The sequence below is a fragment of the Tachysurus vachellii genome, chromosome 3 (assembly GCF_030014155.1).
Source record: "Tachysurus vachellii isolate PV-2020 chromosome 3, HZAU_Pvac_v1, whole genome shotgun sequence".
Classification (NCBI taxonomy): domain Eukaryota; kingdom Metazoa; phylum Chordata; class Actinopteri; order Siluriformes; family Bagridae; genus Tachysurus; species Tachysurus vachellii.
In genome coordinates, this window is record NC_083462.1 from 14,039,835 (window position 1) to 14,065,901 (window position 26,067).

Here is a 26,067-nt window from a genome sequence, read left to right on the forward strand (position 1 = left end):
TGAGACTATTTCCATTGTTTAAATGCTATACAAATAAAATTTAATCTTATATCAAGCCCAGATTAGTGGAGGTTCTGGTTTACATGAACAGCTCCTAAACAACTTCTCCAAGCTGAGCTGTGGAATTCACTAGCTGCTCCTGCCCTGGTCCTCAGTTGCTTCTCTGACTAACTATGTCATCCTTGACGGATTTGTTGGGCATAATACTTTCTTTCGGGTCGTAGCTTCCTCAATATTATTAGATAACATGCAAGGTCCCCTGGCTGAATCTGATTGGGAAGCATAATAATACCAGCTTTAATTGTGTGGCCTGTTTTGGTGTTAGAAAGGTCTTTCTGGATTAATACATTACATTAAGACCAAGCACCTTAGTGTGTGTGAGGAGTGGGGACACGTCTCAAATGGTCTGTTTTAAGGGTGGGAGACAAGGCCGATAAAATATGCTGGGTGCTAAAGATGACCATTATTATTATATACACCATTATCGGTCTAAATGAGTCTACACCATCAGGTTATATCTATAAGCACGAGCCTCGACAGACTGGTCGTGGAGGTGGTGTCGCCACTATCTTTAACGATTGCCTTACTGTTACCCAGAGAACACAGTATAGATTTAAGTCTTTTGAAGTGCTTGTCCTTAATGTTACACTATCGCACACGCACACGAAACAAAAATCCCTGATGTCTCTTGCGCTAGCGACCGTGTATAGACCACCAGGGCCCTACACCGATTTTCTTAGAGAATTCACAGATTTTCTTTCTGACCTACTGGTTAGCTTTGATAAAGCATTAATTGTAGGAGATTTTAACATTCATGTTGACGACACAAATGATGCGCTAGGACTCACATTCATGGACTTACTAAACTCACTTGGGCTCAAACAAAACGTCACTAGAGCAACTCACCGTCGTAATCATACACTAGATTTAATAATATCACACAGAATAGATGTCACTGATATAGATATCATTCCTCAAAGTGATGATATCACAGACCATTATCTCATAATGTACACACTACCTGTAGAACAGGCTAACTGCGTTTCACCACGTTATCGTCTCGGTAGAACTATTATTCCGACCACTAAAGACAGATTCACAAATAACCTGCCTGATCTGTCTGGACTTCTTACTGCACCCTTAAACACAGACGACCTAGATGAAATTACTAACAGCATAGGCGCTATATTCACTAGCACACTAGACACTGTTGCCCCAATCAGATTACAGAAGGTTAGAGATAAAACGCTTGCACCATGGTATAATAGTCATACTCACACCCTCAAGAGAGAGACCCGTAACCTCGAGCGAAAGTGGAGAAAAACTAAATTAGAGGTTTTTAGAATTGCATATAAGGAAAGTATGTCCAGCTATAGACAGGCTCTAAAAGCAGCCAGGGCTGAGCACCTGAGCAAACTCATAGAAAATAACCAGAACAATCCCAGGTTTTTATTTAGCACAGTAGCTAGACTAACAAAATCCAAAAATCTGAACACACAATTCCATCACAGTTCAGTAGTGAAGATTTTATGAGATTCTTCACTGATAAAATCAAAAGTATCAGGAATAAAATAGGTGACGCTCAACACATAAGAGCAACTAGCATCCCGGTCTCACCTAAGGTTCTAAACACACAACTACATTGCTTTACAAGTACAGGTCAGGAAGAGTTAGTTAAACTTATTACTACAGCTAAATCAACAACTTGTTCACTAGACCCCATTCCAACTAAACTACTGAAAGAAGTGTTACATGAAGCCGGTGAGCCTCTTCTTAATATTATTAACTCCTCGTTATCTTTAGGTCACGTCCCTAAATCCTTCAAGTTGGCAGTTATTAGGCCACTCATTAAGAAACCTAATTTAGATCCTAATGGACTTTCAAATTACAGACCGATTTCACACCTTCCGTTTATGTCTAAAATACTAGAAAAGGTTGTGTCTGTTCAACTGAGCTCCTTCTTACAGGAGAACAATATCCTCGAAGAGTTTCAGTCAGGTTTCAGGCCCCATCATAGCACAGAAACTGCACTTGTTAAAGTTACAAACGACTTGTTCTTAGCTTCGGACAAAGACTGTATGTCACTATTAGTTCTACTTGACCTTAGTGCTGCATTCGACACTATAGATCACAACATTCTCCTAGATCGCTTACAAAATTACACAGGTATTCATGGACAGGCTTTAAGTTGGTTTAGATCCTACCTGTCTGATCGATACCATTTTGTAGAATTAAATGGTGAATCCTCCAGCTTATTACCAGTTAATTATGGGGTCCCTCAAGGATCAGTTCTAGGACCTCTGCTCTTCTCGATATACATGCTTCCATTAGGGAACATTATTAGAAGACATGGGATTAGCTTCCATTGCTATGCCGACGACACACAGTTATACATCTCCTCAAAACCAGATGAAATAACTAAATTGTCGAAATTAACTCAATGCCTTAGAGAGATAATAGACTGGATGAGCTGTAACTTTCTGTTGTTAAACTCTGATAAGTCAGAAACACTACTTATAGGCCCAAAAACTAGTACACAGAAACTCTCACAACTTAATTTCCAATTAGAGGGATGTACTGTTACTAGTAGCTCGACAGTGAAAGACCTGGGTGTTATATTAGACAGTAACTTGTCTTTTGAAAATCACGTCGCCCAAACCACAAAAACAGCCTTCTTCCACCTCAGAAATATTGCCAAGCTGAGAAACATCCTGTCTGTATCTGATGCTGAGAAGCTAGTTCACGCTTTCATGACCTCTAGACTGGACTATTGTAATGCATTACTAGGTGGTTGTCCTGCATCTTTAATAAATAGGCTACAGTTAGTCCAAAATGCAGCGGCCAGAGTTCTCACTAGGACAAGAAAGTATGACCATATAACCCCAATTTTATCATCTCTACACTGGCTACCTGTTAAGTTTAGAATTGATTACAAACTGCTGCTACTTACGTACAAGGCTCTTAATGGTTTAGCTCCCATGTATCTAACTAGTCTTCTAACACGTTACAATCCTTCACGCTCTCTGAGATCACAAAACTCAGGACTCCTGGTAGTCCCCAGAATATCTAAGTCTACTAAAGGCGGAAGAGCGTTCTCTTATTTAGCTCCCAAACTTTGGAATAGTCTTCCTGATAGTGTTCGGGGCTCAGACACACTTTCACAGTTTAAATGTAGATTGAAAACTCATCTCTTTAGTCAGGCGTACACATAATACATCCCATAAATATTGTGCACTATCACACTAGACTTGCACATTCTTATGAACAGCAGATATGTTAATCCCTATGCACTGCTCTTCTCTTCTCTTTTTCTACCCATGCTGAGACACCCATGCTAAGATCGTCTTCCGTGCGTTGAAATTTCTGGACCTCCACTGAGACAAGGCTGACTCTGTGAGAACCCTGAGACATCTACAGATCTACCGGCTCCAGTTGGACTCTGTGATACTTGTATATTTGTAACCACACCATCTAGTGTCACCCATATGAGGATGGGTTCCCCTTGAGTCTGGTTCCTCTCAAGGTTTCTTCCTTTACCAATCTAAGGGAGTTTTTCCTTGCCACTGTTGCCTGAGCCCTCAGACTTGCTCATTGGGGACAAATACACATACACACATACATACATACATACACACTGTGAACTGTATATATCTTGAATTTTTATTATATTAATTCTTTATACTTCTCCTTATGTTTATCTTTTGTTTTATGTTTATGTTCTGTAAAGCTGCTTTGTGACAATGTCCATTGTAAAAAGCGCTATACAAATAAACTTGAATTGAATTGAATTGAATTATTAAGGTCAGTGATGATCAGTGTTGTGCTAGTTACTAAGAAATAGTAACTAGTTACCGTTACTGGTTACTTCATTCAAAAAGTATCTCAATTACTTTGTTGATTACTTACACCAAAAAGTAATGCGTTACTGTTAACTTTTTAGTTACTTTTTAAAGAACGTTCTTTAATGCTCCCATTAATGCCCTTTTATGCGTTATGGTCTATACAAACACAAAACTGTTTGTTGATCTGTACCTGCCTAACAGTGCGGTTAAAATCTAGTCGCTGTTGTTTGGCTGGAGGGGCTTGAGTCATTTTGAGCGTGTCCACCGACACAGGGATAGATTCTAGCTTCGTCAAGGCATGTAGTTTCTACCTCCAGATTGGAGTTGCTGTTTATCGCAGTAGATAGGACTTTCGAACCAGAAAGACACAGCTTACATTTGACTAAAAGGTTTTTGTCTTTATTCTCAACTAAAGTGAAATAATGAGCATATTTCTACTTTGAGAAACTCGTCTTGCTCTCGCCTCTCGCTCTCACATACTTGAATAAATGGAAACACGCCCACAGTGCGGCGTCTAGGCTACACTCCAGCCAAAATGAATTAATTTAAAAAAAGTAACGGACAAACGCACCTTATGGTACCGGTAACGGAGTAACTTTATTTAAAAAGTAATGCGTTAGAGTATTAGTTACTGTCAAAACAGTAATACGTTACTGCCCAACACTGGTGATGATCCTGTAAACACATACACTATATGTCCATCACACCTATGTGTTCTTTTTGAACATTCTATTAGATTTATTCTCTCGTTGCTGTTATAATTACAGTGGGTACGGAAAGTATTCAGACCCCTTTAAATTTTTCACTCTTTGTTTCATTGCAGCCATTTGCTAAAATCAAAAAAGTTCATTTTATTTCTCATTAATGTACACTCAGCACCCCATCTTGACAGAAAAAAACAGACATGTAGAAACTTTTGCAAATTTATTAAAAAAGAAATATCTGAAATTTAATTATTTATTAAAACTGAAATATCACATGGTCATAAGTATTCAGACCCTTTTCTCAGTATTGCGTAGAAGCACCATTTTGCGCTACAGCCATGAGTCTTCTTGAGAATGATGCAACAACTTTAATAGTCTTGTTTGTCTGTACTGTTTGCACCAGGTTTCAGAGATGCAGAGAAAAAAAAGCAAATCCTGGAATTGTTCAGCATCATCCTCGTTCACCCACAGAGAAAACCAGTGGAGCTGCGAGCATCACTTTGAGCACAGAGTAAGTCATGATCTCCTCTTGTAATGTTACAAAAAATTCACAACTTGTTTGACACAAACAATGATATCCCAGATAATCAGCATGAGTTTTTCATGAGTGTCTGTAACTTAGCCAACAGTTTTACAGCCTGTTCACTGACAACACCTGCTCAGAACAGGTAGTCTAGGTCAGTGGTTCTCAAACTGGGGGCTCTGAGATGGTGCCAGGGGGCCCCGGTTCACTGACAACACCTGCTCAGAACAAGTAGTCTAGGCCAGTGGTTCTCAAACTGGGGGACCTGAGATGGTGCCAAGGGGCCCTAGATGGTGCCAGGGTGCCCCGGCTTTATGACATTATATAAAATGAATTTATCATTTATAAATGGGGGGGTTAGACATATTTAAACATATTTAAAATATTTCACTCTTGCCTGTCTTCAAAACTTGAGAGCCCTGTATGTCTTTAATCTATATTTAAACTGGAAAAGTGTGTCTGAGCACAAAACACTGTCAGGAAGGAGATTTCAAAGTTTAGGAGATAAATACAAAAACATTCTACTGTCTTTAGTAGACTTTTGATATTCTGGAAAATAGCAGAAGTACTAAATTTTATGATCTCAGAGAATGTGATGGATTGTAGCGTGTTAGAAGACTGGTTAGATACACGGGAGCTAAACCCTTTAAAGCCTTGTACGTATGTAGCAGCAGTTTGTAATCAATTTAACTTAACAAGATATTCAATTAAAGTAAGAAAGACATGTTGGAAACATGTTGGGGAAAAGGATCCGGTCTAAAGAGAGAAAAATGTAACTTTTTGGCCATCCCACAAAATGTTAAATGTAGCAGAAACCCAACACTGCTCATCACCCTGAGATCATTGATTGAACACAGTGAAGCATGGTGGTGGTAAAATAATTCTGAGAGTTACCCTTTGCTAACTAATGCTAACCCCCTTTACACACACTGAGTTTTGGTGGATGGCTTTTAGTGTTGTAGCTGTGCTATAAAATATTTAACACTAAAAAATGGTCCACATTTTTTCTGGTTCAAAAAAATGGTCAACATTTAAAGGATGCTTAAATATAGTTAAGTTGCACGGATGTGTGCAAGACAGAAAGAAAACCACAGAATAGTATCTTATACCACATTAAACTTTAAATAAACTAACTCTTTCCTAGAAATGCTATGTGTGAGCAATGACAGCAGATATAAATATCCTAAAAACTGCAAGCCTAGACACGCCATTGCAAGATTGTGGCAGTTTCTGTTTATGTATTTTCTTTTAACAATTATTTTTCTGCATTGCTCTTTAGTAACACTTTTTTTCTGCTTGAGTATAACTGACCATGAGGCATGGCCACACCACTGGCCACTCATTATTAAGATGTTAGTAGTAGTAGTAGTAGTAGTAGTAGTAGTAAAAGTGGTGGTAGTTTATTAGTCTTAGTGAGAGAAAATACGGATGAAAATGAGCAGGAACCTTTACTGTACCAAAGTTAGCATCTAACAAAGTAACAGAGTGTTGAATATTGACTACATTCTAGTATTTCATTGGATACTGTGTAGAGGGGAGGAGCTGAAAAGTTCATCACTACTCATTTTCGTCTTATCTCAGTGATCCTAAGGAAAGACAAAAAGAGGACATAAGAAAAATTCTAAGCAAGGCATCAACCTAACTATACATTTCTGTTTTTTTACATTTTGTGCTATTCACATTTAGAAAAAAACATCATAAAAAAATCACACCTACTAAACTTCAAGGTCAGAACTCATGTCAGTATATTCTTGGATATAATATTTAATATTTTATTTAACAGTATTAGTCAATGCATATATTAATAAAATGCAACAAACTTAGCAACAAAGTGAATAGTCATTGAATTGTAGCTTTCTACAGCCTTCAGATTTAATTTAAAGTAAACTTACAGATATGCATCCAGGACTGATATACATATACATATGTATATGATATATGATATACATATACACATATACACATATATATATATATATATGTGTATATATATATATACACATATACACATATATATATATATACATACATATATATATATATATAAAACAGTCCTGGATGCATATCTGTAAGTTTACTTTAAATTAAATCTGAAGGCTGTAGAAAGCTACAATTCAATGACTATTCACTTTGTTGCTAAGTTTGTTGCACAAACTTTTCTATCTTTAAGTTTAAACCACTCTGTTGTTGTTGTTGTTGTTGTTGTTGTTGTTGCGTATTGTGCAAGTTAAGTTTAGTTGTGTTGAATATTTGCTTATGAATATTTGCATGAATATTTGCTGGCAGGAAGTAGAAGGAATTATGCTAATAATTATAATGGTACAATAGTGATACTGTATATGACATACTTTTTTGCAGCAAAATGGCATCAAACAACTCTTTTATCCTCCTTCCTGAAACTGAAGTCACCAGCAGAAGTGACAAAATCACAATGGATGTTGATGCTATTATGAACAACATGACAATTGTTTTTTACACCATCACTGTATTTTTGGGGACTATTGGAAATGCGGTGGTCATCTGGATGTCCGGATTCCGTCTAAAAGCCAACGTCACCAATGTCTGGCTGGTCAACTTGGCTGTAGCAGACCTGATTTTCTGTCTCACTCGTGTTACTTCACTGATTAAGAACCTCTACAATGGATTTTGGTTCTTTGGCTTGTTTCTCTGCAAGTTCAATGGATTCTCCAAGTACACCAATATGTTCTGCAGTGTTTTCATCCTGGCCGTCATTAGTCTGGATCGGGTAATTTGTGTTTGGCAACCGGTGTTCAGCCGGCAGCGGAGAACTGTATGTGCAGCTAGACTCATCAGCGTTGTGGTTTGGACAGTGGCAGTGATCTTCAGTGCACCATATTATGTGTACCGACAAGTGTATATTGGAAAGAACAACTTAAGCAAGTGCTCTATGGAGGTAAAAAAAAAGCCTTTTTATTTTCTGACAAAGAGACAATAGACAGAAAATATGTGTTTTCAACTATCATTTTTTTTTCTTTATTCTTTGGGGTATAACATTTTAATATAAGAAAACTAAGTCATTAAAATTTCTGCCCATTTGTTAGTTAAAAGGGTAGTGGAAGCTTAGTGGTTAAGCTGTTCGACTACTGGTCTTAACCCCCAATTGCTCAGATATGTATAAAACAATTGAGATTATCTGTTCATTCATTCATTCATCTTCTACCGCTTATCCGAACTACCTCGGGTCATGGGGAGCCTGTGCCTATCTCAGGCGTCATCAGGCATCAAGGCAGGATACACCCTGGATGGAGTGCCAACCCATCGCAGGGCACACACACACACTCTCATTCACTCACGCACTCACACACTAGGGACAATTTTCCAGAGATGCCAATCAACCTACCATGCATGTCTTTGGACCGGGGGAGGAAACCGGAGTACCTGGAGGAAACCCCCGAGGCACGGGGAGAACATGCAAGCTCCACACACACAAGGTGGAGGCAGGAATCGAACCCCGACCCTGGAGGTGTGAGGCGAACGTGCTAACCACTAAGCCACTGTGCCCCCCAAGATTATCTGTTCACGTATTTTATTTAATTTCACAGGTGCCACAGTTATCTGAAGCTGACAACAGAGCTAAGATGGCCTTATACAGTATTCGCTTCTTATGTGGATTCTTGTTGCCTTTCCTCATCATCCTGACCTGCTATGCACTAGCTGGTTTAGGGATACGGCGAACACGGATCGTTCGCAAATCACGGCCCCTTCGAATTCTTGCAGGATTGGTCTGTGCATTCTTCCTGTGCTGGGGGCCTTACCACTTTCTCCTATTGGTCAAAATGGTGGACAGCAAGAGCCAAGCAGTAAAAGTGGGCCTGCCCATAGCTAAGGGTATAGCTTATTTCAACAGCTGTGTTAACCCAATTTTGTACTTCTTTATGGGGCTGGACAAGAGACTGTGCTTTAATCAAAGCCTGTCTCGGGTCTATGCTAGAGCTCTAGCTGAAGACTTTGAGGTACAAACTTCATAGTCTAAGGATTGCACAGGAACAGGAACTGTGGATGAGAGTCTTAAATTCAAGAGCCAAAGTGACAGGGAAGTACATTTCTAAGAAAAAGATCAATGTTTGAGAGAAGATGAAAAACATTTGAATTACAATTGTAATAGTTTCAATTTAGCATGCAGTGATCCACTGACATTAGTCTGTCTTTGGTATTTGTACAGGCTAATTTAAAATAAATTCATATTTACATTTCAAATCTTATCTATATCTGAATTGATATTTATTCAGTCTATTGATTAAGACTCAAAGAAAAGGTTTTTACTAAAGAGTGAGCATTACAGACATTAGTCTATTTTCAGTTACTTAAGAGTTTAAATCATGTTAAAAAATGTTAAAAACATGTAAATTAATGTTAGGTTTTATTAAATTGTTGAACTAGTGCATTAATTCATATTAACAATAGGTTTAGGGATACGCTTAGCTCATTGTGTCTAATTTTTGTACATGGCTAACAAGAATGAAACCCAATGTGGTCTTCTGCTGTTGTGGCCTATACACCTCACAGTTTAATGTTTTGTGCATGCTTTTCTGCTCATCACAGCTGAAAAATTAATATTTGATGTATAATATCCTTACTCTCAATTCAAACCAATCTGCCCATGTTCCTCAACCTTCCTTATCAGCTAAAGTTTCAATAAGCTGTTTTAAAACTGGTTTAATTGTGTGTATAGACATGGTATATTCGTTATTGTTACTGTATATTGCTATGATATTTATTATGTTTATCATATCTCACTAGCAAAATAAAGCAGATACAAGCAAGTTGTTTTTGTGGTGCATGTTTTATGTAGACAGGGAAGTTGGGGAGATTTGGGGAACACACTTCACATGGAACTTGAGCCTTGTATAATTAAAGTTTTACACTGCGTATCAAACCTCTCATATAGTTATCGTGCATTGTCAGTTGCATTACATTGTCATTTGAAATGACATAAGAAAAGCAATCTCAAAATGTTATTGTCTCTTCTTTTTCTTTCTTTCTATAGAGGGAATTTGGGGTATATTGTCATATGGCAACACTGTTTAATGGAAGCAGACATAGCATAGTTTAGTTAAACCATAAATTAGTTTATTTAAATCCTGTTTTTTGCTACCTTTTATTGGTATTTATATGTCAGAGAAAAGTTATCTTGTCATTTACTGTTTGTTGTTATTATATTTAGCATTTATGCTTATTTTAACTGACAGTAACAATTGGGCAAAAATTAATAAAGCATTTTTGTTGAGAACATTGAGGGTATCGTTAAAATAGTTACTAATCACATTTTGGTTTCTTATAGATCTGCATGTACCGATTCATTTGTTAGCATATCCAGAAATTTTCTTTAGGGACATTCTTAAAACAGCTATAATACAATGGAAATATAACGCTTTCAATTCCAACCCCAATATGAAATTAGAAGATTGTTTGAATGGTTCGCATATATGTGGAAAGCTTAGCTAAGCTAAGAGCATATTAGTGTAGACTGACAACCCTAGAAATGAGGAACAAACCTGCTGGCAATGTTAAGGTTGAGCTAACAAGATTTGAAAGCGGATAGATCTGAATGCATTTGTCTTATGATCTGCTAACCTGACAGACATGTAATCTTGTAGTGTCTCTTTAGGTTTACGAGCGATTGATAAAATTTATATATTTATATAATATATAGAATTAAATTTTCTGTGTCAGTATCACCTGGGAAGAAAGGGGGGGGGAAAAGACACATTTTGGTTTATATCCCATTTGTACCAGGCGTTTGTGTCAATTCACCATATTACAGCTGGGTTATGTCAAAGAGTTGTAGAAAGCTACAATTCAATGACTATTCACTTTGTTGCTAAGATTGTTGCACAAACTTTTCTGATAACTTTAAGTTTAAACCACTCTGTTGTTGTTGTTGTTGTTGTTGTTGTTGTTGCGTATTGTGCAAGTTAAGTTTAGTTGTGTTGAATATTTGCTTATGAATATTTGCATGAATATTTGCTGGCAGGAAGTAGAAGGAATTATGCTAATAATTATAATGGTACAATAGTGATACTGTATATGACATACTTTTTTGCAGCAAAATGGCATCAAACAACTCTTTTATCCTCCTTCCTGAAACTGAAGTCACCAGCAGAAGTGACAAAATCACAATGGATGTTGATGCTATTATGAACAACATGACAATTGTTTTTTACACCATCACTGTATTTTTGGGGACTATTGGAAATGCGGTGGTCATCTGGATGTCCGGATTCCGTCTAAAAGCCAACGTCACCAATGTCTGGCTGGTCAACTTGGCTGTAGCAGACCTGATTTTCTGTCTCACTCGTGTTACTTCACTGATTAAGAACCTCTACAATGGATTTTGGTTCTTTGGCTTGTTTCTCTGCAAGTTCAATGGATTCTCCAAGTACACCAATATGTTCTGCAGTGTTTTCATCCTGGCCGTCATTAGTCTGGATCGGGTAATTTGTGTTTGGCAACCGGTGTTCAGCCGGCAGCGGAGAACTGTATGTGCAGCTAGACTCATCAGCGTTGTGGTTTGGACAGTGGCAGTGATCTTCAGTGCACCATATTATGTGTACCGACAAGTGTATATTGGAAAGAACAACTTAAGCAAGTGCTCTATGGAGGTAAAAAAAAAGCCTTTTTATTTTCTGACAAAGAGACAATAGACAGAAAATATGTGTTTTCAACTATCATTTTTTTTTCTTTATTCTTTGGGGTATAACATTTTAATATAAGAAAACTAAGTCATTAAAATTTCTGCCCATTTGTTAGTTAAAAGGGTAGTGGAAGCTTAGTGGTTAAGCTGTTCGACTACTGGTCTTAACCCCCAATTGCTCAGATATGTATAAAACAATTGAGATTATCTGTTCATTCATTCATTCATCTTCTACCGCTTATCCGAACTACCTCGGGTCATGGGGAGCCTGTGCCTATCTCAGGCATCAAGGCAGGATACACCCTGGATGGAGTGCCAACCCATCGCAGGGCACACACACACACTCTCATTCACTCACGCACTCACACACTAGGGACAATTTTCCAGAGATGCCAATCAACCTACCATGCATGTCTTTGGACCGGGGGAGGAAACCCCCGAGGCACGGGGAGAACATGCAAACTCCACACACACAAGGTGGAGGCAGGAATCGAACCCCGACCCTGGAGGTGTCAGGCAAACGTGCTAACCACTAAGCCACCGTGCCCCCCAAGATTATCTGTTCACGTATTTTATTTAATTTCACAGGTGCCACAGTTATCTGAAGCTGACAACAGAGCTAAGATGGCCTTGTACAGTATTCGCTTCTTATGTGGATTCTTGTTGCCTTTCCTCATCATCCTGACCTGCTATGTACTAGCTGGTTTAGGGATACGGCGAACACGGATCATTCGCAAATCACGGCCCCTTCGAATTCTTGCAGGATTGGTCTGTGCATTCTTCCTGTGCTGGGGGCCTTACCACTTTCTCCTATTGGTCAAAATGGTGGACAGCAAGAGCCAAGCAGTAAAAGTGGGCCTGCCCATAGCTAAGGGTATAGCTTATTTCAACAGCTGTGTTAACCCAATTTTGTACTTCTTTATGGGGCTGGACAAGAGACTGTGCTTTAATCAAAGCCTGTCTCGGGTCTATGCTAGAGCTCTAGCTGAAGACTTTGAGGTACAAACTTCACAGTCTAAGGATTGCACAGGAACAGGAACTGTGGATGAGAGTCTATTTTAAATTCAAGAGCCAAAGTGACAGGGAAGTACATTTCTAAGAAAAAGATCAATGTTTGAGAGAAGATGAAAAACATTTGAATTACAATTGTAATAGTTTCAATTTAGCATGCAGTGATCCACTGACATTAGTCTGTCTTAGGTATTTGTACAGGCTAATTTAAAATAAATTCATATTTACATTTCAAATCTTATCTATATCTGAATTGATATTTATTCAGTCTATTGATTAAGACTCAAAGAAAAGGTTTTTACTAAAGAGTGAGCATTACAGACATTAGTCTATTTTCAGTTACTTAAGAGTTTAAATCATGTTAAAAAATGTTAAAAACATGTAAATTAATGTTAGGTTTTATTAAATTGTTGAACTAGTGCATTAATTCATATTAACAATAGGTTTAGGGATAAGCTTAGCTCATTGTGTCTAATTTTTGTACATGGCTAACAAGAATGAAACCCAATGTGGTCTTCTGCTGTTTTGGCCTATACACCTCACAGTTTAATGAAAAATTAATATTTGATGTATAATATCCTTACTCTCAATTCAAACCAATCTGCCCATGTTCCTCAACCTTCCTTATCAGCTAAGGTTTCAATAAGCTGTTTTAAAACTGGTTTAATTGTGTATATAGACATGGTATATTCGTTATTGTTACTGTATATTGCTATGATATTTATTATGTTTATCATATCTCACTAGCAAAATAAAGCAGATACAAGCAAGTTGTTTTTGTGGTGCATGTTTTATGTAGACAGGGAAGTTGGGGAGATTTGGGGAACACACTTCACATGGAACTTGAGCCTTGTATAATTAAAGTTTTACACTGCGTATCAAACCTCTCATATAGTTATCGTGCATTGTCAGTTGCATTACATTATCATTTGAAATGACATAAGAAAAGCAATCTCAAAATGTTATTCTCTTCTTTTTCTTTTTTGGCCAGGTTTATATTTAAAATATAGATGAAGAATTTATATAATCCTGTAAAGCTGCTATGTTCATTGCAAAACCACTATACAAATAATAAAATTTGCATAAAAATCCTTTTTCAAGGAGGAGTGGAACTAGTGGGATAATCCTGTATTAGTACCGAGGTAGTCACTTCCCTGATGAAGGGTTTTAGTGGGTCATGGTGCTTTATAATGGGTGCAGTGGTGGATGTAATGCAGGTCGGGCCCATTACTAAGCCATGAAAAAGGTCAAGACTGAACTGAAAGTCAAAATGATCCACTGAAAGAATCAGAAATATTCAAATCTTTGACTCTGAAGAGCCTTCGCCATGTCTTGACCACAGAAAACTTTTTTTTCCATGGGGCTGATGACGTAATGTAATCCAGGAACATGAATTCACAGTTTCCACCCTTCACACAGAGATGATTCTGGAGACGGGGAAAACACAAACAGACAGATAGAGGGGGGAAAATGTGAGCTCACCAAGTCATCTTAATAAAGCCAAGTGGCAAGATGCTTTAATTGTCATTTCAACCATATATAGCTGTTGCAGTACACAGTGATATGAGATGTTTCACCAGTATCATGGTGCTACATAAAACAAAGACAGAGCTAAGGACTTTGTAAGTTAGTCCTAGATACATAAAGTGCATCTGTGTAACCTGGTGGAAACAAGACAATACAAAATAAAAGACAATACACAAAAGACAATAAACAGAAACATTGCTGACCAGTGTAAATACTGTATGTTCAAACAATATTGCATGTGCAGAAATACTGGAATGAACACAGTATTATAGCAGAAGTTACCTGAGATAAAGTATTGTGCAAAACAGCAAACAACTGAAATGTGTGACAGCATGTGCAAAGAGCAAAAAGTATGCAAAAACAGCATGTAAACAGTTTGATAGATATATATTGGAAGTGTGTATTTGGTGTCTGTACAGTCCATACAGTTGATGTGCGTTTGTGTTTTTTGTGCTCAGTACAGTTCAGTATTAATGTTAACAATGAATTAATTAACAAATAATGTTTCATTAATAAGGTATTTGGTTTGGACTCATTCTATGGGTGTGTTTGTTTTCATCTGATTAAATGTGTGTCTACCCGAGTGTGTTTATGAGAGATGAGATGGGTGGGGGAGAAGGGAGGGGGTATGGGAGAGGGGTGAGAGGGGTGGGGAAGAACAGAGGGGGGTATAGGAGAGGGGTGGAGAGGGCAGTCTCTCATATCCACCATGTCATGTGGTTTGCTTGAAAACCCGGATTGGATCATTCTGGTCACCTGAGTAGAAAAAAAAACATCACTTAGGGGAGGAAAAAAAGGTTCACTCGGGTAGTAAGGCGGCTGTCGGATTAGCGCTGTTTTACTGTTCACACCAATCCGTCTGTGTAAGATTTAATCAGGTTTAATAACAACAACAAACACTTATCTGACAACCGTGAAGAAAAACTACAGCACACACACACACACACACACACAAGCGTGTCACAGCATCATTATCATCTTTACTTTGCTGATCATTTGCTCCGAAACGTTTAATTCTGTTGACAGCTGAAAACGTTTAATTCTGTTGACACAGACAGCTCCTCACAAACGTTTAATTCTGTTGACACAGACAGCTCCTCTCCGTATCTTATAAAGCGCATGAGCTCCATAAACCTGTCTGAGACCCGCGGATGGATACGTCAGCGTTATCCGCCTCGGAGATGAACAAAGTCACGTAACAACCGGAAAATAACAAAGCAGGGGGAAAAAAAACACACGCACACGCACAGAGAGAATGATAAAGTGCGTTTTTCACCACATAACAACCCGGCGGTAAAAAAAAAAAAACAATCCGTTTAAATAAGAGACAAAAAACGTCAGGTTTAATAGTTCCAGGTCCTAACAGAAAGGTGTAATCCGGTCCGCGGACGAAGAAAAAAAAAAAACCAACAACAAGGAGTGCGCGAGCGCAGAGACACACAGAGAGCTCCGTGTCGTTTCCAAGCGTCCTCCATTTTGTCTCCTCGCGCAGGCTGCGGCTCACGTGTCCCGGACTTGTCTCTCTCACATGACCCTCGTGTTTGTCCCCGTGATCAGCGCCGCCGTCTCCGCGTTTCAAGTGTTGCCGAATATCGCGTTTAAAAAAAAAGAGAGAGAGAGAATCGCTCACCTTCATGGATATGCTCGAACAGAGCCTGGACGCTCAGACGAGGTGAGCGCGCGCGCGACACCGCTGTGCGCGAGACGTCCCTGCTCTTAAACGGCTCATGGGCCCAAAGGCAGCCATTTTCTAACGTTAGCTTTTGTTTGTCGTCCAACAAACAAACTCGGTTTATTTTATTTTGTCTGTTTCTTCCCCCCCCATCTTTGTTTGTTCAGTTTGCTGCATGCTTCGGTTACATTAAAATGAAATTAGTTTCATCTTTATATTAGTGGAAGTTTGCCTCGTTGTTATTATTGTTGTCTTCTAAACCAAACATTATTTATTTACATTTTAGTTTTAGCTAGCTGGCTAATTTAGACTGAGCTAGCTGGTTTATTTTGGTGTCGTACTCTAATATTCTCACTGATTAACTTGGCACTTCTTGCTCCTTTATACTTTAAATATGATTTACTGGGACATTTTTGCACCATTTTTACAAATGACACTAGTTTTGGGGGAAACTTCAGATTATTGTGTAGCTAAATAATAATTGGGGGATTAAACATTATTATTTTTAGCGTGTGTGTATGTATGTGTGTATATATATATATATATATATATATATATATATATATAAAATCTTTATTTTAAATCTTACTAGACGCCAGTTTGTGTCCAGTGAAGAAATTAAAGAAATGTGTTCAGTTATGGTCTTAATATTTTACACACATTACACACAGACACACACACTGGTTGTGGTACAGAAGCCAGCACCATCCCATGTATCTCTATCACACCACACACATTATATTACTACATTATAATAATCAGTTGAAAACCTATTTATTCAGGAAAAACTTCAACTAGCAATTATTTCCCTATTTTTGTGCATTTATAAATATATATATATATTTATATATATATATATATATATATAAATAAACAAAACCTTTGAAACTTTTTCATTGTAACTTTGAAAAATGTTTTAAACTCATGGTATCTTAAGTATGTAACCTAGTGAACCAGAGTTAATGTATCCAATGAGAGAGACTTGTGCACTTGTGTACGTCGCTCTGGATAACATCGTCTGCTGTAAACGTAATCACTAGATTGCTGGCTTCTTCCTGAAATGAGCAAATCATTGCCCTGGGCTTTGCTTTATATATTTGTTCAAATTCATTATTAATTGTTAACATGGGTGGCGTAAGTTATTTATTATTAATTATTATCTAAAATTTTTTTACAATTTATTTCAGTAAGTTGTGACATGCTAGTGAAATTAGTATCACGGTACGAAACTAGCTTTTATTTGTTTTCGGTTTTTTATTTAACGTTTATAGTTGATCCATAGTTTATGTTCTTCGAGGATGTTGAGTTATCATACTTTTTGTTGTTGTTTTTGCTGTATAGTTTATATGATAATAGATATGGTGGTGCTATTCTACAAAATAAACCTCCTTACATCCCCCTTTCTCTTGTTTGTTTGGTTTCAGTCACGAGAAACAGGAAACTGAGGAGGTTGTTCAGTTGCAGGAAGGTAAGCCTTGTTTATTCCTGTAACTGACATGTTGCTTATCACCTCTCAGTGCTCATACGACCGGTAGCAATGTACACGACGCACATGTGAACACTGCTCAGGTGTTATCAGAGCCTAAAGGTGATAGATAAGCTGTAGAATGTAAAGATTCATTAATATTTAATTGTCTCTGTTTGATTTATTTCAGTCGGGTTTATTTTCTTGTATGTTCATTAAGGGTTTCAGAAATCGCATGCACTATTGTAAAGATGACCTAAAGATGGGCATGTGTGCGTGTGTGTGTGTGTCTCAGGTGAAGGAGTAGGGGCGGAGGAATCAACGGCGGTTACCATAGCGAGCACCCAGCAAACCGCTGTTTTTGCCGACAATGTCCAGTACCAGTTCCGCACAGAAAACAGCAGTGGGCAGGTCAGCATGACTTTTGACTCCTTTAGTGGGAGGAGTGAGATTTATAGGGGTCAGGACGGGGTCGGGTCAAACCATGGGGTAGATCTTCACGTCCCTTTAATCTTTTGTAAGCATTCAGACTATTCTTTATTTCCCCTATAGATCAGAGATGAGACAAACTGCCATTAATTTTCTATGTAGGCTGAAAGCTTTACCTCTTATCACTTAACGTTTAACTTCCTTATCAGACCTTCTTATATTCAGCGTTTTTAAACTGTTGAGTTTCACACTGAAATCTTTTCATACTGATTTTCTCACACATTAAATAGGTGTAGAAAATGACCTTTAGCCTCAGTAATGATTTTATGTGCTTATGGTCCTGCTTGATTTTGATGTTTCAGAGCCCATAACATGACAATAATAGAAAAGCGTAAAAGACGGGTTTATATCACAAAAGACCAACGTTTCTTTTCACAGGGGTCATTAAATAAATTTCTCGTTTTTTTTTTTTTTTTTTTTAAGTTTGCCTGTATGTTTGAGGACCATACAGGATTTGGACAATGAAACAAACACCTGGTTTTAGAGCACAATAATTGATTAGTATGGTGTAATACTATTTTTTTGTGGCCAAAACAGCATCAGTTTATCAATAATATTCGAACAGTCGTATGCAAAAGGAACCCCTGACAATTTCCATGATTTTCATTTATAAATATTTGGGTGTTTGGATCAGCAATTTCATTTTGATCTATCAAATAGCTGAAGGACACAGTAATATTTCTGTAGTGACATGAGGTTTATTGCATTAACAGAAAATGCGCAATATGCATCAAAATGAAATTAAACAGGCGCATAAATTTTGGCACCCCAACAGAAAAATCATATCAGTATTTAGTAGAGCCTCCTTTAGCAGCAATAACAGCCTCTAGACACTTCCTATAGCCTGTAATGAGTGTCTGGATGAATGTATTTTGGACCATTCCTCCTTACAAAACATCTCCAGTTCAGTTAGGTTTGATGGTTGCTGAGCATGGACAGCCCGCTTCAAAAAACCCTACAGATGTTCAATGATATTCAGGTCTGGGGACTGGGATGGCCTTTCCAGAAGATTGTACTTGTTCCTCTGCAAAAATGCCTGAGTAGATTTTGATCAGTGTTTTGGGTTGTTGTCTTGTTAAAATATCCAACCTCGGCTTAACGTCAACTTTGTGACTGATTACTCAAAAATTATTCTCAAGAATCTCCTGATATTGAGTGGAATCCATGCGACCCTCAACTTTAACCAGATTCCCAATACTGGCACTGGCCACACAGTCCCACAGCATGATGGAACCTCCATCAAATTTTACTGTGGGTAGCAAGTGTTTTTCTTGGTACGCTGTGTTCTTTTGCCACCATGCATAACGCCCCTTGTTATGACCAAATAACTCAATCTGTTTCATCACTCCACAGCACCTTATTCCAAAATGAAGCTGGCTTGTCCAAATGTGCGTTTGCATACCTCTAGCGACTCTGTTTGTGGTGTGTGTGCAGAAAAGGCTTCTTTCACATCACTCTCCCGTACAGCTTCACCTTGTGCAAAGTGCGCTGAATTTTTAAACGATGCACAGTGACACCACCTGCAGCACGTTGATGTTGCAGGTCTTTGGACCAGTCTTACTGTGTGTATTGGTGCATTATCTTCTTGTTTGTACCATTGGTCCTCCCGAACGGTTCAGTAGTCTTTAGAGGTGATGTGCTCATTTAGCACAAGCAGTGGTCCTGAGGATGCTATGATGCAACAGCTTAAACCATCAGGTTCATTGTCCAGCTGTAGATCACATACGCTGTACTGTTCATGCCAGAAAAGTAGTTATGAGGTTCTTAATGACATTTGAACAGTTTGTATTGTGTTTTTAAACTTTTATAATTGTTTATTTGTATGTCCTCTGTAGGTGACATATCGCGTCGTCCAGTTAACAGAAGACCAGTTGGAAGCAGCTGGAGATGGAGGAGCTGCGGTCAGTGTCGTATCCACTGCCGCCTTTGCTGGAGCCCAGCAGGCGGTTGCACAGGTAGTGTGTATGTGGATGGGAAGATGGGGTCATATGATTTTTTTTTTTTTATTCTGATAACCATCAGTTTCTGCTATTCTTTTGCATGTGTATGCATGTGAGGCTTTACACTTTCTTTTTCTCTCTTTTGCATGCTTTTAATAAGGCTGTTATCCAGAACCCTTTCAGTAACGGAGGGAGTCCGGCAGGTGAGACGGTCGGGGGTGAGACACGTTTCGCCTACTTCCCGGCTGCTACGGTCAGCGACGGTACAGCGACAGCAGTTTCAGTGCAGGCAGCCTCTGATGCGACTCTTGCACCAGCAGCAGGTTCGTTCACAAAATCCGTGGCTCAGATTCTCTGTTACGCCTGAGTATATTTCAGTTCACAACTCTCCAGTGATGTAGAATCAGACCAGGCTTTGACTGTAATGCTGGCCAAGCAAAGCAATGTTTTTTAATGAACATAAACAGTGTTATTTTAACTTTATGTATTTAGCTAGAAAGTAAATTAAAGTGAATAACACTGATGCACCAGATCTGTTATGCCCTGATACAGTTACAGCTATTAGTCATCGTGTTCTCTACATTATTCTTGCTAATGCATGTTACATTGAGCAGACAAGCAGCAGGTGTTTGATCCCTCCAGCAGATGTGATTTCACTGTTGCATGTTTTTCTTTAGAAACTATTTTTTTTGTTGTTTTTTTGCATGTTGTAGTTAAATACCGTAAGTTTTGTTCCTTTGTTTTTTTTTTATTTGAGTTTTTTTTTTGCTTTAGTATCGAATGCAGAAGGAGCAAAAATACATTTCTCACAAAACAAAATACTTACACACTCACTCACACACACACTCACTTACACACACTCTCACACACACACGTACACATTCACTCTCACACACGCACTTACACATTCACTCTCACGCTCACACACACTTACACACTCACTCACACTCATTCTCACACACACACCCACTCACTCTCACTCACCCACTCACTCACTCACTCACTCACACACTTACTCACACTCACTCACACACACTTACACACTCACTCACTCACACACATTTACTCACACTCTCAGTCACTCTCACACACACTCACACACACCCTCACTCACTTACACACACACTCATGCCAGTATAAAAAAAAATTTGAACCGACTCTTTACTGTAATGTAAATATAAGGTTCAAACAGTTTCCCTTTTTGTCTGCACCCAGGTCAGTTTTACGTGATGATGAGCCCTCCAGATGTGTTACAAACAGGCACGCCGCGGACCATCGCCCCTCGAACACACACTTATTCCACGTGAGTAACATCCTCACTCTCTGTCTCACAGACTGGAAGGTTCAGTCTGCACTTCTGTATCTTTCCACTGAAAGCGTAAACAGTTTCAAAGTTTCATTCGTGAAAATTATTTGCTTCTAGCTTATTCTAGAATAATTCTAGATATTAAAGAAAAGTACAATTTCTTACTGTTGTTTAACACAAAAATATTACCTAGCGAACAGGACTTCAGTCCAATAAGACAGTATTAGGTGTGTTCAGTCTTGACCGTCAGTGCAGAGATTAAAACACAGCCATATCAAAGTTTTTGCCCAGTCTCTGTCCCTGCTGTATGTATGAGCTGTGGCAGATACTGCAGGAAATAACAACAACGAATAAAACACTTTGATGAAATTGTCAGCTTCATTATTAACCACAAACACTGGAAGGAAGCAGCATTAGTGCTGCAAACAGATTCTGCTAAAATAAAACACAAACAGATAAACAAGTTCCTCTTATAGCAATTTTTAATATATTAACAAACAATACACTGTTATTTTAATGGAATGATCCATCAGGTCATGATACCATGAAGAGAGACTCCTGTTTTCAGAAGAGCAGATTTTCACTATCAGGTTTCTCTCTGACGTGACACATTGTATTTGTTTTGTCTTCAGAGACTAACGACTAAAGACTAACGAATAACAGGAATTAATCTCCATAACGTTCTAGAAATCTCTCTCGAACATGTTTTTAATCTCTTTATAATTGGGTATAGATTATGTGGCTTTGTTGATCAGCTGTTGTTATAGGAACAGAAACGTGTTAGAAAAAAGTGCACCGCAATATCTTCACGTCTATCGTTAATGTCCAGACCTCAATCATAATAAAGTACCTCACATTCTGTTAAAAATAAATAGATCCTATATATAATAAAAGGTCCAGAGATAATAAAAGTTCCTAGAGCGTTTTTTTTTCTTCTTTTTTTTCTTTTCTTTTTTTAATATTACTATTAAAAGTATGATTACTTTCTGTGTAAGCTCAAAATCATATAAACGGCAAAATTCTATATTTTTTGAAGTAAAAACGAGTCAAGTGAAGGGCAGAAGAAAAGGGCATTTAGGCAACACAACACATCGTGCACTGGACCGCAGACCAGCCTTACGTGTCCGGTGAATACGGTGAATAAGACTCGTCATAAGCATATACACTTCTCCATAAACATACAGACGTCTGTTTGCTTTTAAATCCAAACCTTTCTACAGTCGAACTCCCGACGTATACAAAAACATATTTTCTTACTCTCTGCTTATTTAGGATTCTCTGCACAGAACGACATCATATCTAGCGTCTTCAGCTGGTTTTGAGTTTTCCTTGTGGAGGTTTACTGTTTTACTGCTACATCCAACTCCTTCACCTGCATTTCATTTCCTCCTCTGTCCAAAAACAGGAAGATGGATGGCCCGAGAGCACCGCGGGACGAGAGGAGGAGAGCGCAACATAACGAAGGTAAGTGCGAAGAATAAAAAGAAGCGACTTTACCTACGACACGTACTCACGTTTACAAATCATAAACATATTCCCCCTCAGCTATGTTACTGCACACAACCAGATTAACAAATGTTGTGTAGCGTGCACTGGATTACCCACCGATCATTTCCCCACGATTTAAGAGCAAACAGTGATCACGGCCATGAAGAGACGGTGATGAGGCTACTGTTTACATGGCGCAGGTGACGTTTACCTAAGGTGATAAGGCTAGAGGCTGACAGGGAAGCTGGCCAAACTGATTAAACCTTTCCCATCATAAACTAGTCATTTTTCCATAAGTACATTAGGAGCAGAATGCAGACACGTTCAGAGCTTTGGCTTTACGCACCGTCAGAGACAACGAAACCCAGCTGAATTCATTTCAACCCGGATGATGTGGAGAAAGAAGACATTATTTTGTTATTAGACTCTTAAAAGACCCTATAAATTGTATAAATTATAAATTGACTACCGTACAAGCAGGACGTCTGAATAACCAGCCGATCCGTAGTCTTTGAATCAAAACCCGATATAAAGAAAGACACGACCGTTATTATTGTTTAGATATATTATTTATTAGTAATACTTTCTAGTAATTTCTGAATTTATTACTAATCTACTTTAATTCCCTAACTTTGTACTATGGTGCACTATAGCCTTTTTTTTTTTTTCAAGCCCTAATTAGAATATTTTGAATATTAAAATCCAACATCCACACGTGCAAGAGAGAATATGAAGCCTTGTGTGGATGTAGAATCTTTATTCACTACATCCAGCACATTGCATTATATTCTAGATTTAAGCATGAGAACGAAAGTACTATGAAAGTATTACACAGTGACCCAAAAAAAAAGAGAAAATATCATTTGAATAACTTTCAGTCTTCAAGCAAATCCGTATTGAACACAGCGAGGATGCAACACGTCGTTTACTAGTCCACTGTATATCTAGGATCCCTGGTGTGTGAATAGTTTTGACTTTCTAACCATTAGTTTTATCCACCTGTGTTACAGTGGAAAGAAGAAGAAGAGACAAAATCAACAACTGGATAGTCACACTGTCAAAAATCATCCCAGACTGCAACATGGACAACACCAAAACTGGAGCAGTATGTAAACACACACACACACACACACACGTTAGGAAGTGTCCTCCTCTGTACGAGTCTCTGTATGAGTCTGAAAAAAAAAAAAGTTCTGTCTCTCTTCCAGAGCAAAGGAGGAATCCTGTCCAAAGCGTGTGACTACATCAGAGAGCTCAGGCAGAGCAACCAGAGGCTGCAGGAGAGTTTTAAAGAGGTGGAGAGAATACAGGTGGATAACGAGCTCTTAAGACAGCAGGTAATCACAACCAACAACAAATCCCTCTTTTCTTTTAATGAAGGCGACACAGAAAAAGCCCAGCCCTATAATTAGCCTCTAATTATTGTTTCGATATCGTTCTGCTACAGATCGAAGACTTGAAGAACGACAACGCACTGCTCAGAGCCCAACTCCAACAGCACGGCCTTGAAATCAGCGGAGAGACCATTTCACAGTGACGGACAGTCACACGCAGAACGGAATAGACACAGCTCTACAAAATCACCTCACAGACTCCAGATGTTTGTTAACCCGATAGAATAATAATGGCTATCTGATATTAACAGAAGAAATTATCAGAGAAACTATTGAACAATAGATAAAAAAAAGCACATCTACTGTTCCACCTGTCAGAGCTTGACCTACACGGACGCGGCAACAAACTGAAACGCACCACAATATGTGACGTAAACCGGCCTGCATCGGACTAACGTCTTTTTTTTTTTTTTTTTTTTTTTTTTTTTTGGAATTATGATGAATTGAAATTCTCAACAATGCCTCATGATCACATTTTGTTTGAACTTGTGGTGGTTTTTTCCTCTACCCCAATGCACCCCCCTCACCCCTGTATTTCTTCATAATTATTACTGCTGTCTCCAGAATGTTGTATTGTTTTGTCTGCATTATTTATTAGCGCACAGAGAAGTACACAACAGTTGAACACAATCACTTCTTTCACATTTAAAACGCTTTGCAGTTCATTAGAGCCATTTAAGGTCTAGATCTTTAAGCAATTTCTAAGATTCTGTTCATCAGATTTATCAAAAGTCGTGGACGAGTTGTGGTGTAGATGTACTGGGCAATTAATGATTCAGAATTTAATTAAGCAAGTGATGTTTAGAGAGGGGGGGCACGGTGGCTTAGTGGTTAGCACGTTCGCCTCACACCTCCAGGGTTGGGGTTCGATTCCCGCCTCCACCTTGTGTGTGTGGAGTTTGCATGTTCTCCCCGTGCCTCGGGGGTTTCCTCCGGGTACTCCGGTTTCCTCCCCCTGTCCAAAGACATGCATGGTAGGTTGATTGGCATCTCTGGAAAATTGTCCCTAGTGTGTGATTGCGTGAGTGAATGAGAGTGTGTGTGTGCCCTGCGATGGGTTGGCACTCCGTCCAGGGTGTATCCTGCCTTGATGCCCGAAGACGCCTGAGATAGGCACAGGCTCCCCGTGACCCGAGGTAGTTCGGATAAGCGGTAGAAGATGAATGAATGAATGAATGAATGTTTAGAGAGCTCGGGGTTGACAGAGGACGTACTGTGGGACAGAAACGCTTGATCGGATGTCCCATACTTTGAATCCGTTTTCTAAACACTTTGTCTCCACATAAAATATTTACATTAAAGCGCCATAGCGAGAATGGCTTGAGCAGACCTCAGAATTCAGACCTGTACTGTATCCCAAACCAAAACCCCAGGATAAATGTGCTGAACAGAACCAATGGTCTCAATTAGGAGGAAATGCTTACCTACTTAAAAATGCTTCCCAATAACCACCTCTCCCACCTGTACCTGCCTTAAAAACTGCAATATCGCTTTGCTGTGATAACTTAGAGATTAATACATTTAGTGGAAACCGTAGTTTACATCGCAATGTAACTAATTCATTAATTCATTTTCTAGACATGTCGCAACAATTTCTGAACGTTTTTTTTTTTTTCCCCTCTCCCCCATTCTGCAACTTTTCAGCACTCTGTTCTGTATTTGTCCCAAACGTCGAGTCGCTTCCATGCTTCACTGAGTCACATGAGTTAATTCACTGCTAGGACCTAACCTTTAATGTTTTCCAGTGTTAAAAAAAAATCTGAAGACGTTCTGCTGATGCACTTCCTGTTTTTATTTTTTTTTGTTGTTTGTTTGTTTGTCTGCTTCTAAATTTTTATCTGCTGCCACAATTTTTCAAAGAACGTTCTTTGCTTAAATACAGCAAATAAACAGACTATTCTCATCAGATTTGCCAAAATACCCCGTTTGGAAGAGAGTAATATACGTATTATTTTGGCCTGTCTGTCCTTGACCTTATTCGGTGTGTGCAGGATGTTTAGCCTGTTGTTTTCTGTTAAGAGTAAAGGCACAGACTAGAAGCCATTCCGACT

At 38.6% G+C, this 26,067-nt stretch overlaps 3 protein-coding genes and 1 long non-coding RNA gene across 4 annotated transcripts; 3 read left to right on the plus strand and 1 right to left on the minus strand.

The window, feature by feature from the left end:
* Positions 1-7,431: 7,431 nt before the first annotated feature.
* On the plus strand, positions 7,432-9,245 carry LOC132842238 (C3a anaphylatoxin chemotactic receptor-like). Its single transcript, XM_060864913.1, has 2 exons — positions 7,432-7,983; positions 8,633-9,245. The coding sequence occupies exons 1-2, from the start codon at positions 7,432-7,434 to the stop codon at positions 9,056-9,058; spliced, it is 978 nt and encodes a 325-aa protein (XP_060720896.1). The 3' UTR covers positions 9,059-9,245.
* A 1,895-nt stretch (positions 9,246-11,140) lies between these two features.
* Positions 11,141-12,801, plus strand: LOC132842239 (C3a anaphylatoxin chemotactic receptor-like). Its single transcript, XM_060864914.1, has 2 exons — positions 11,141-11,692; positions 12,313-12,801. Exons 1-2 carry the CDS (start codon positions 11,141-11,143, stop codon positions 12,784-12,786), a joined length of 1,026 nt encoding a protein of 341 aa, XP_060720897.1. The 3' UTR covers positions 12,787-12,801.
* Positions 12,802-14,224: 1,423 nt separating this feature from the next.
* LOC132842896 (uncharacterized) lies at positions 14,225-15,284 on the minus strand. The gene is made up of 2 exons (XR_009648083.1): positions 15,247-15,284; positions 14,225-15,018 (listed from the first exon to the last, which is right to left on the minus strand). It is a non-coding gene; the product is annotated as an uncharacterized LOC132842896 (long non-coding RNA).
* Positions 15,285-15,745: 461 nt separating this feature from the next.
* usf2 (upstream transcription factor 2, c-fos interacting) lies at positions 15,746-25,561 on the plus strand. Its single transcript, XM_060865857.1, has 10 exons — positions 15,746-15,934; positions 17,359-17,402; positions 17,695-17,810; positions 19,724-19,843; positions 19,989-20,151; positions 21,044-21,131; positions 22,540-22,598; positions 23,633-23,727; positions 23,831-23,959; positions 24,070-25,561. Exons 1-10 carry the CDS (start codon positions 15,897-15,899, stop codon positions 24,157-24,159), a joined length of 942 nt encoding a protein of 313 aa, XP_060721840.1. The 5' UTR covers positions 15,746-15,896; the 3' UTR covers positions 24,160-25,561.
* Positions 25,562-26,067: the final 506 nt, after the last annotated feature.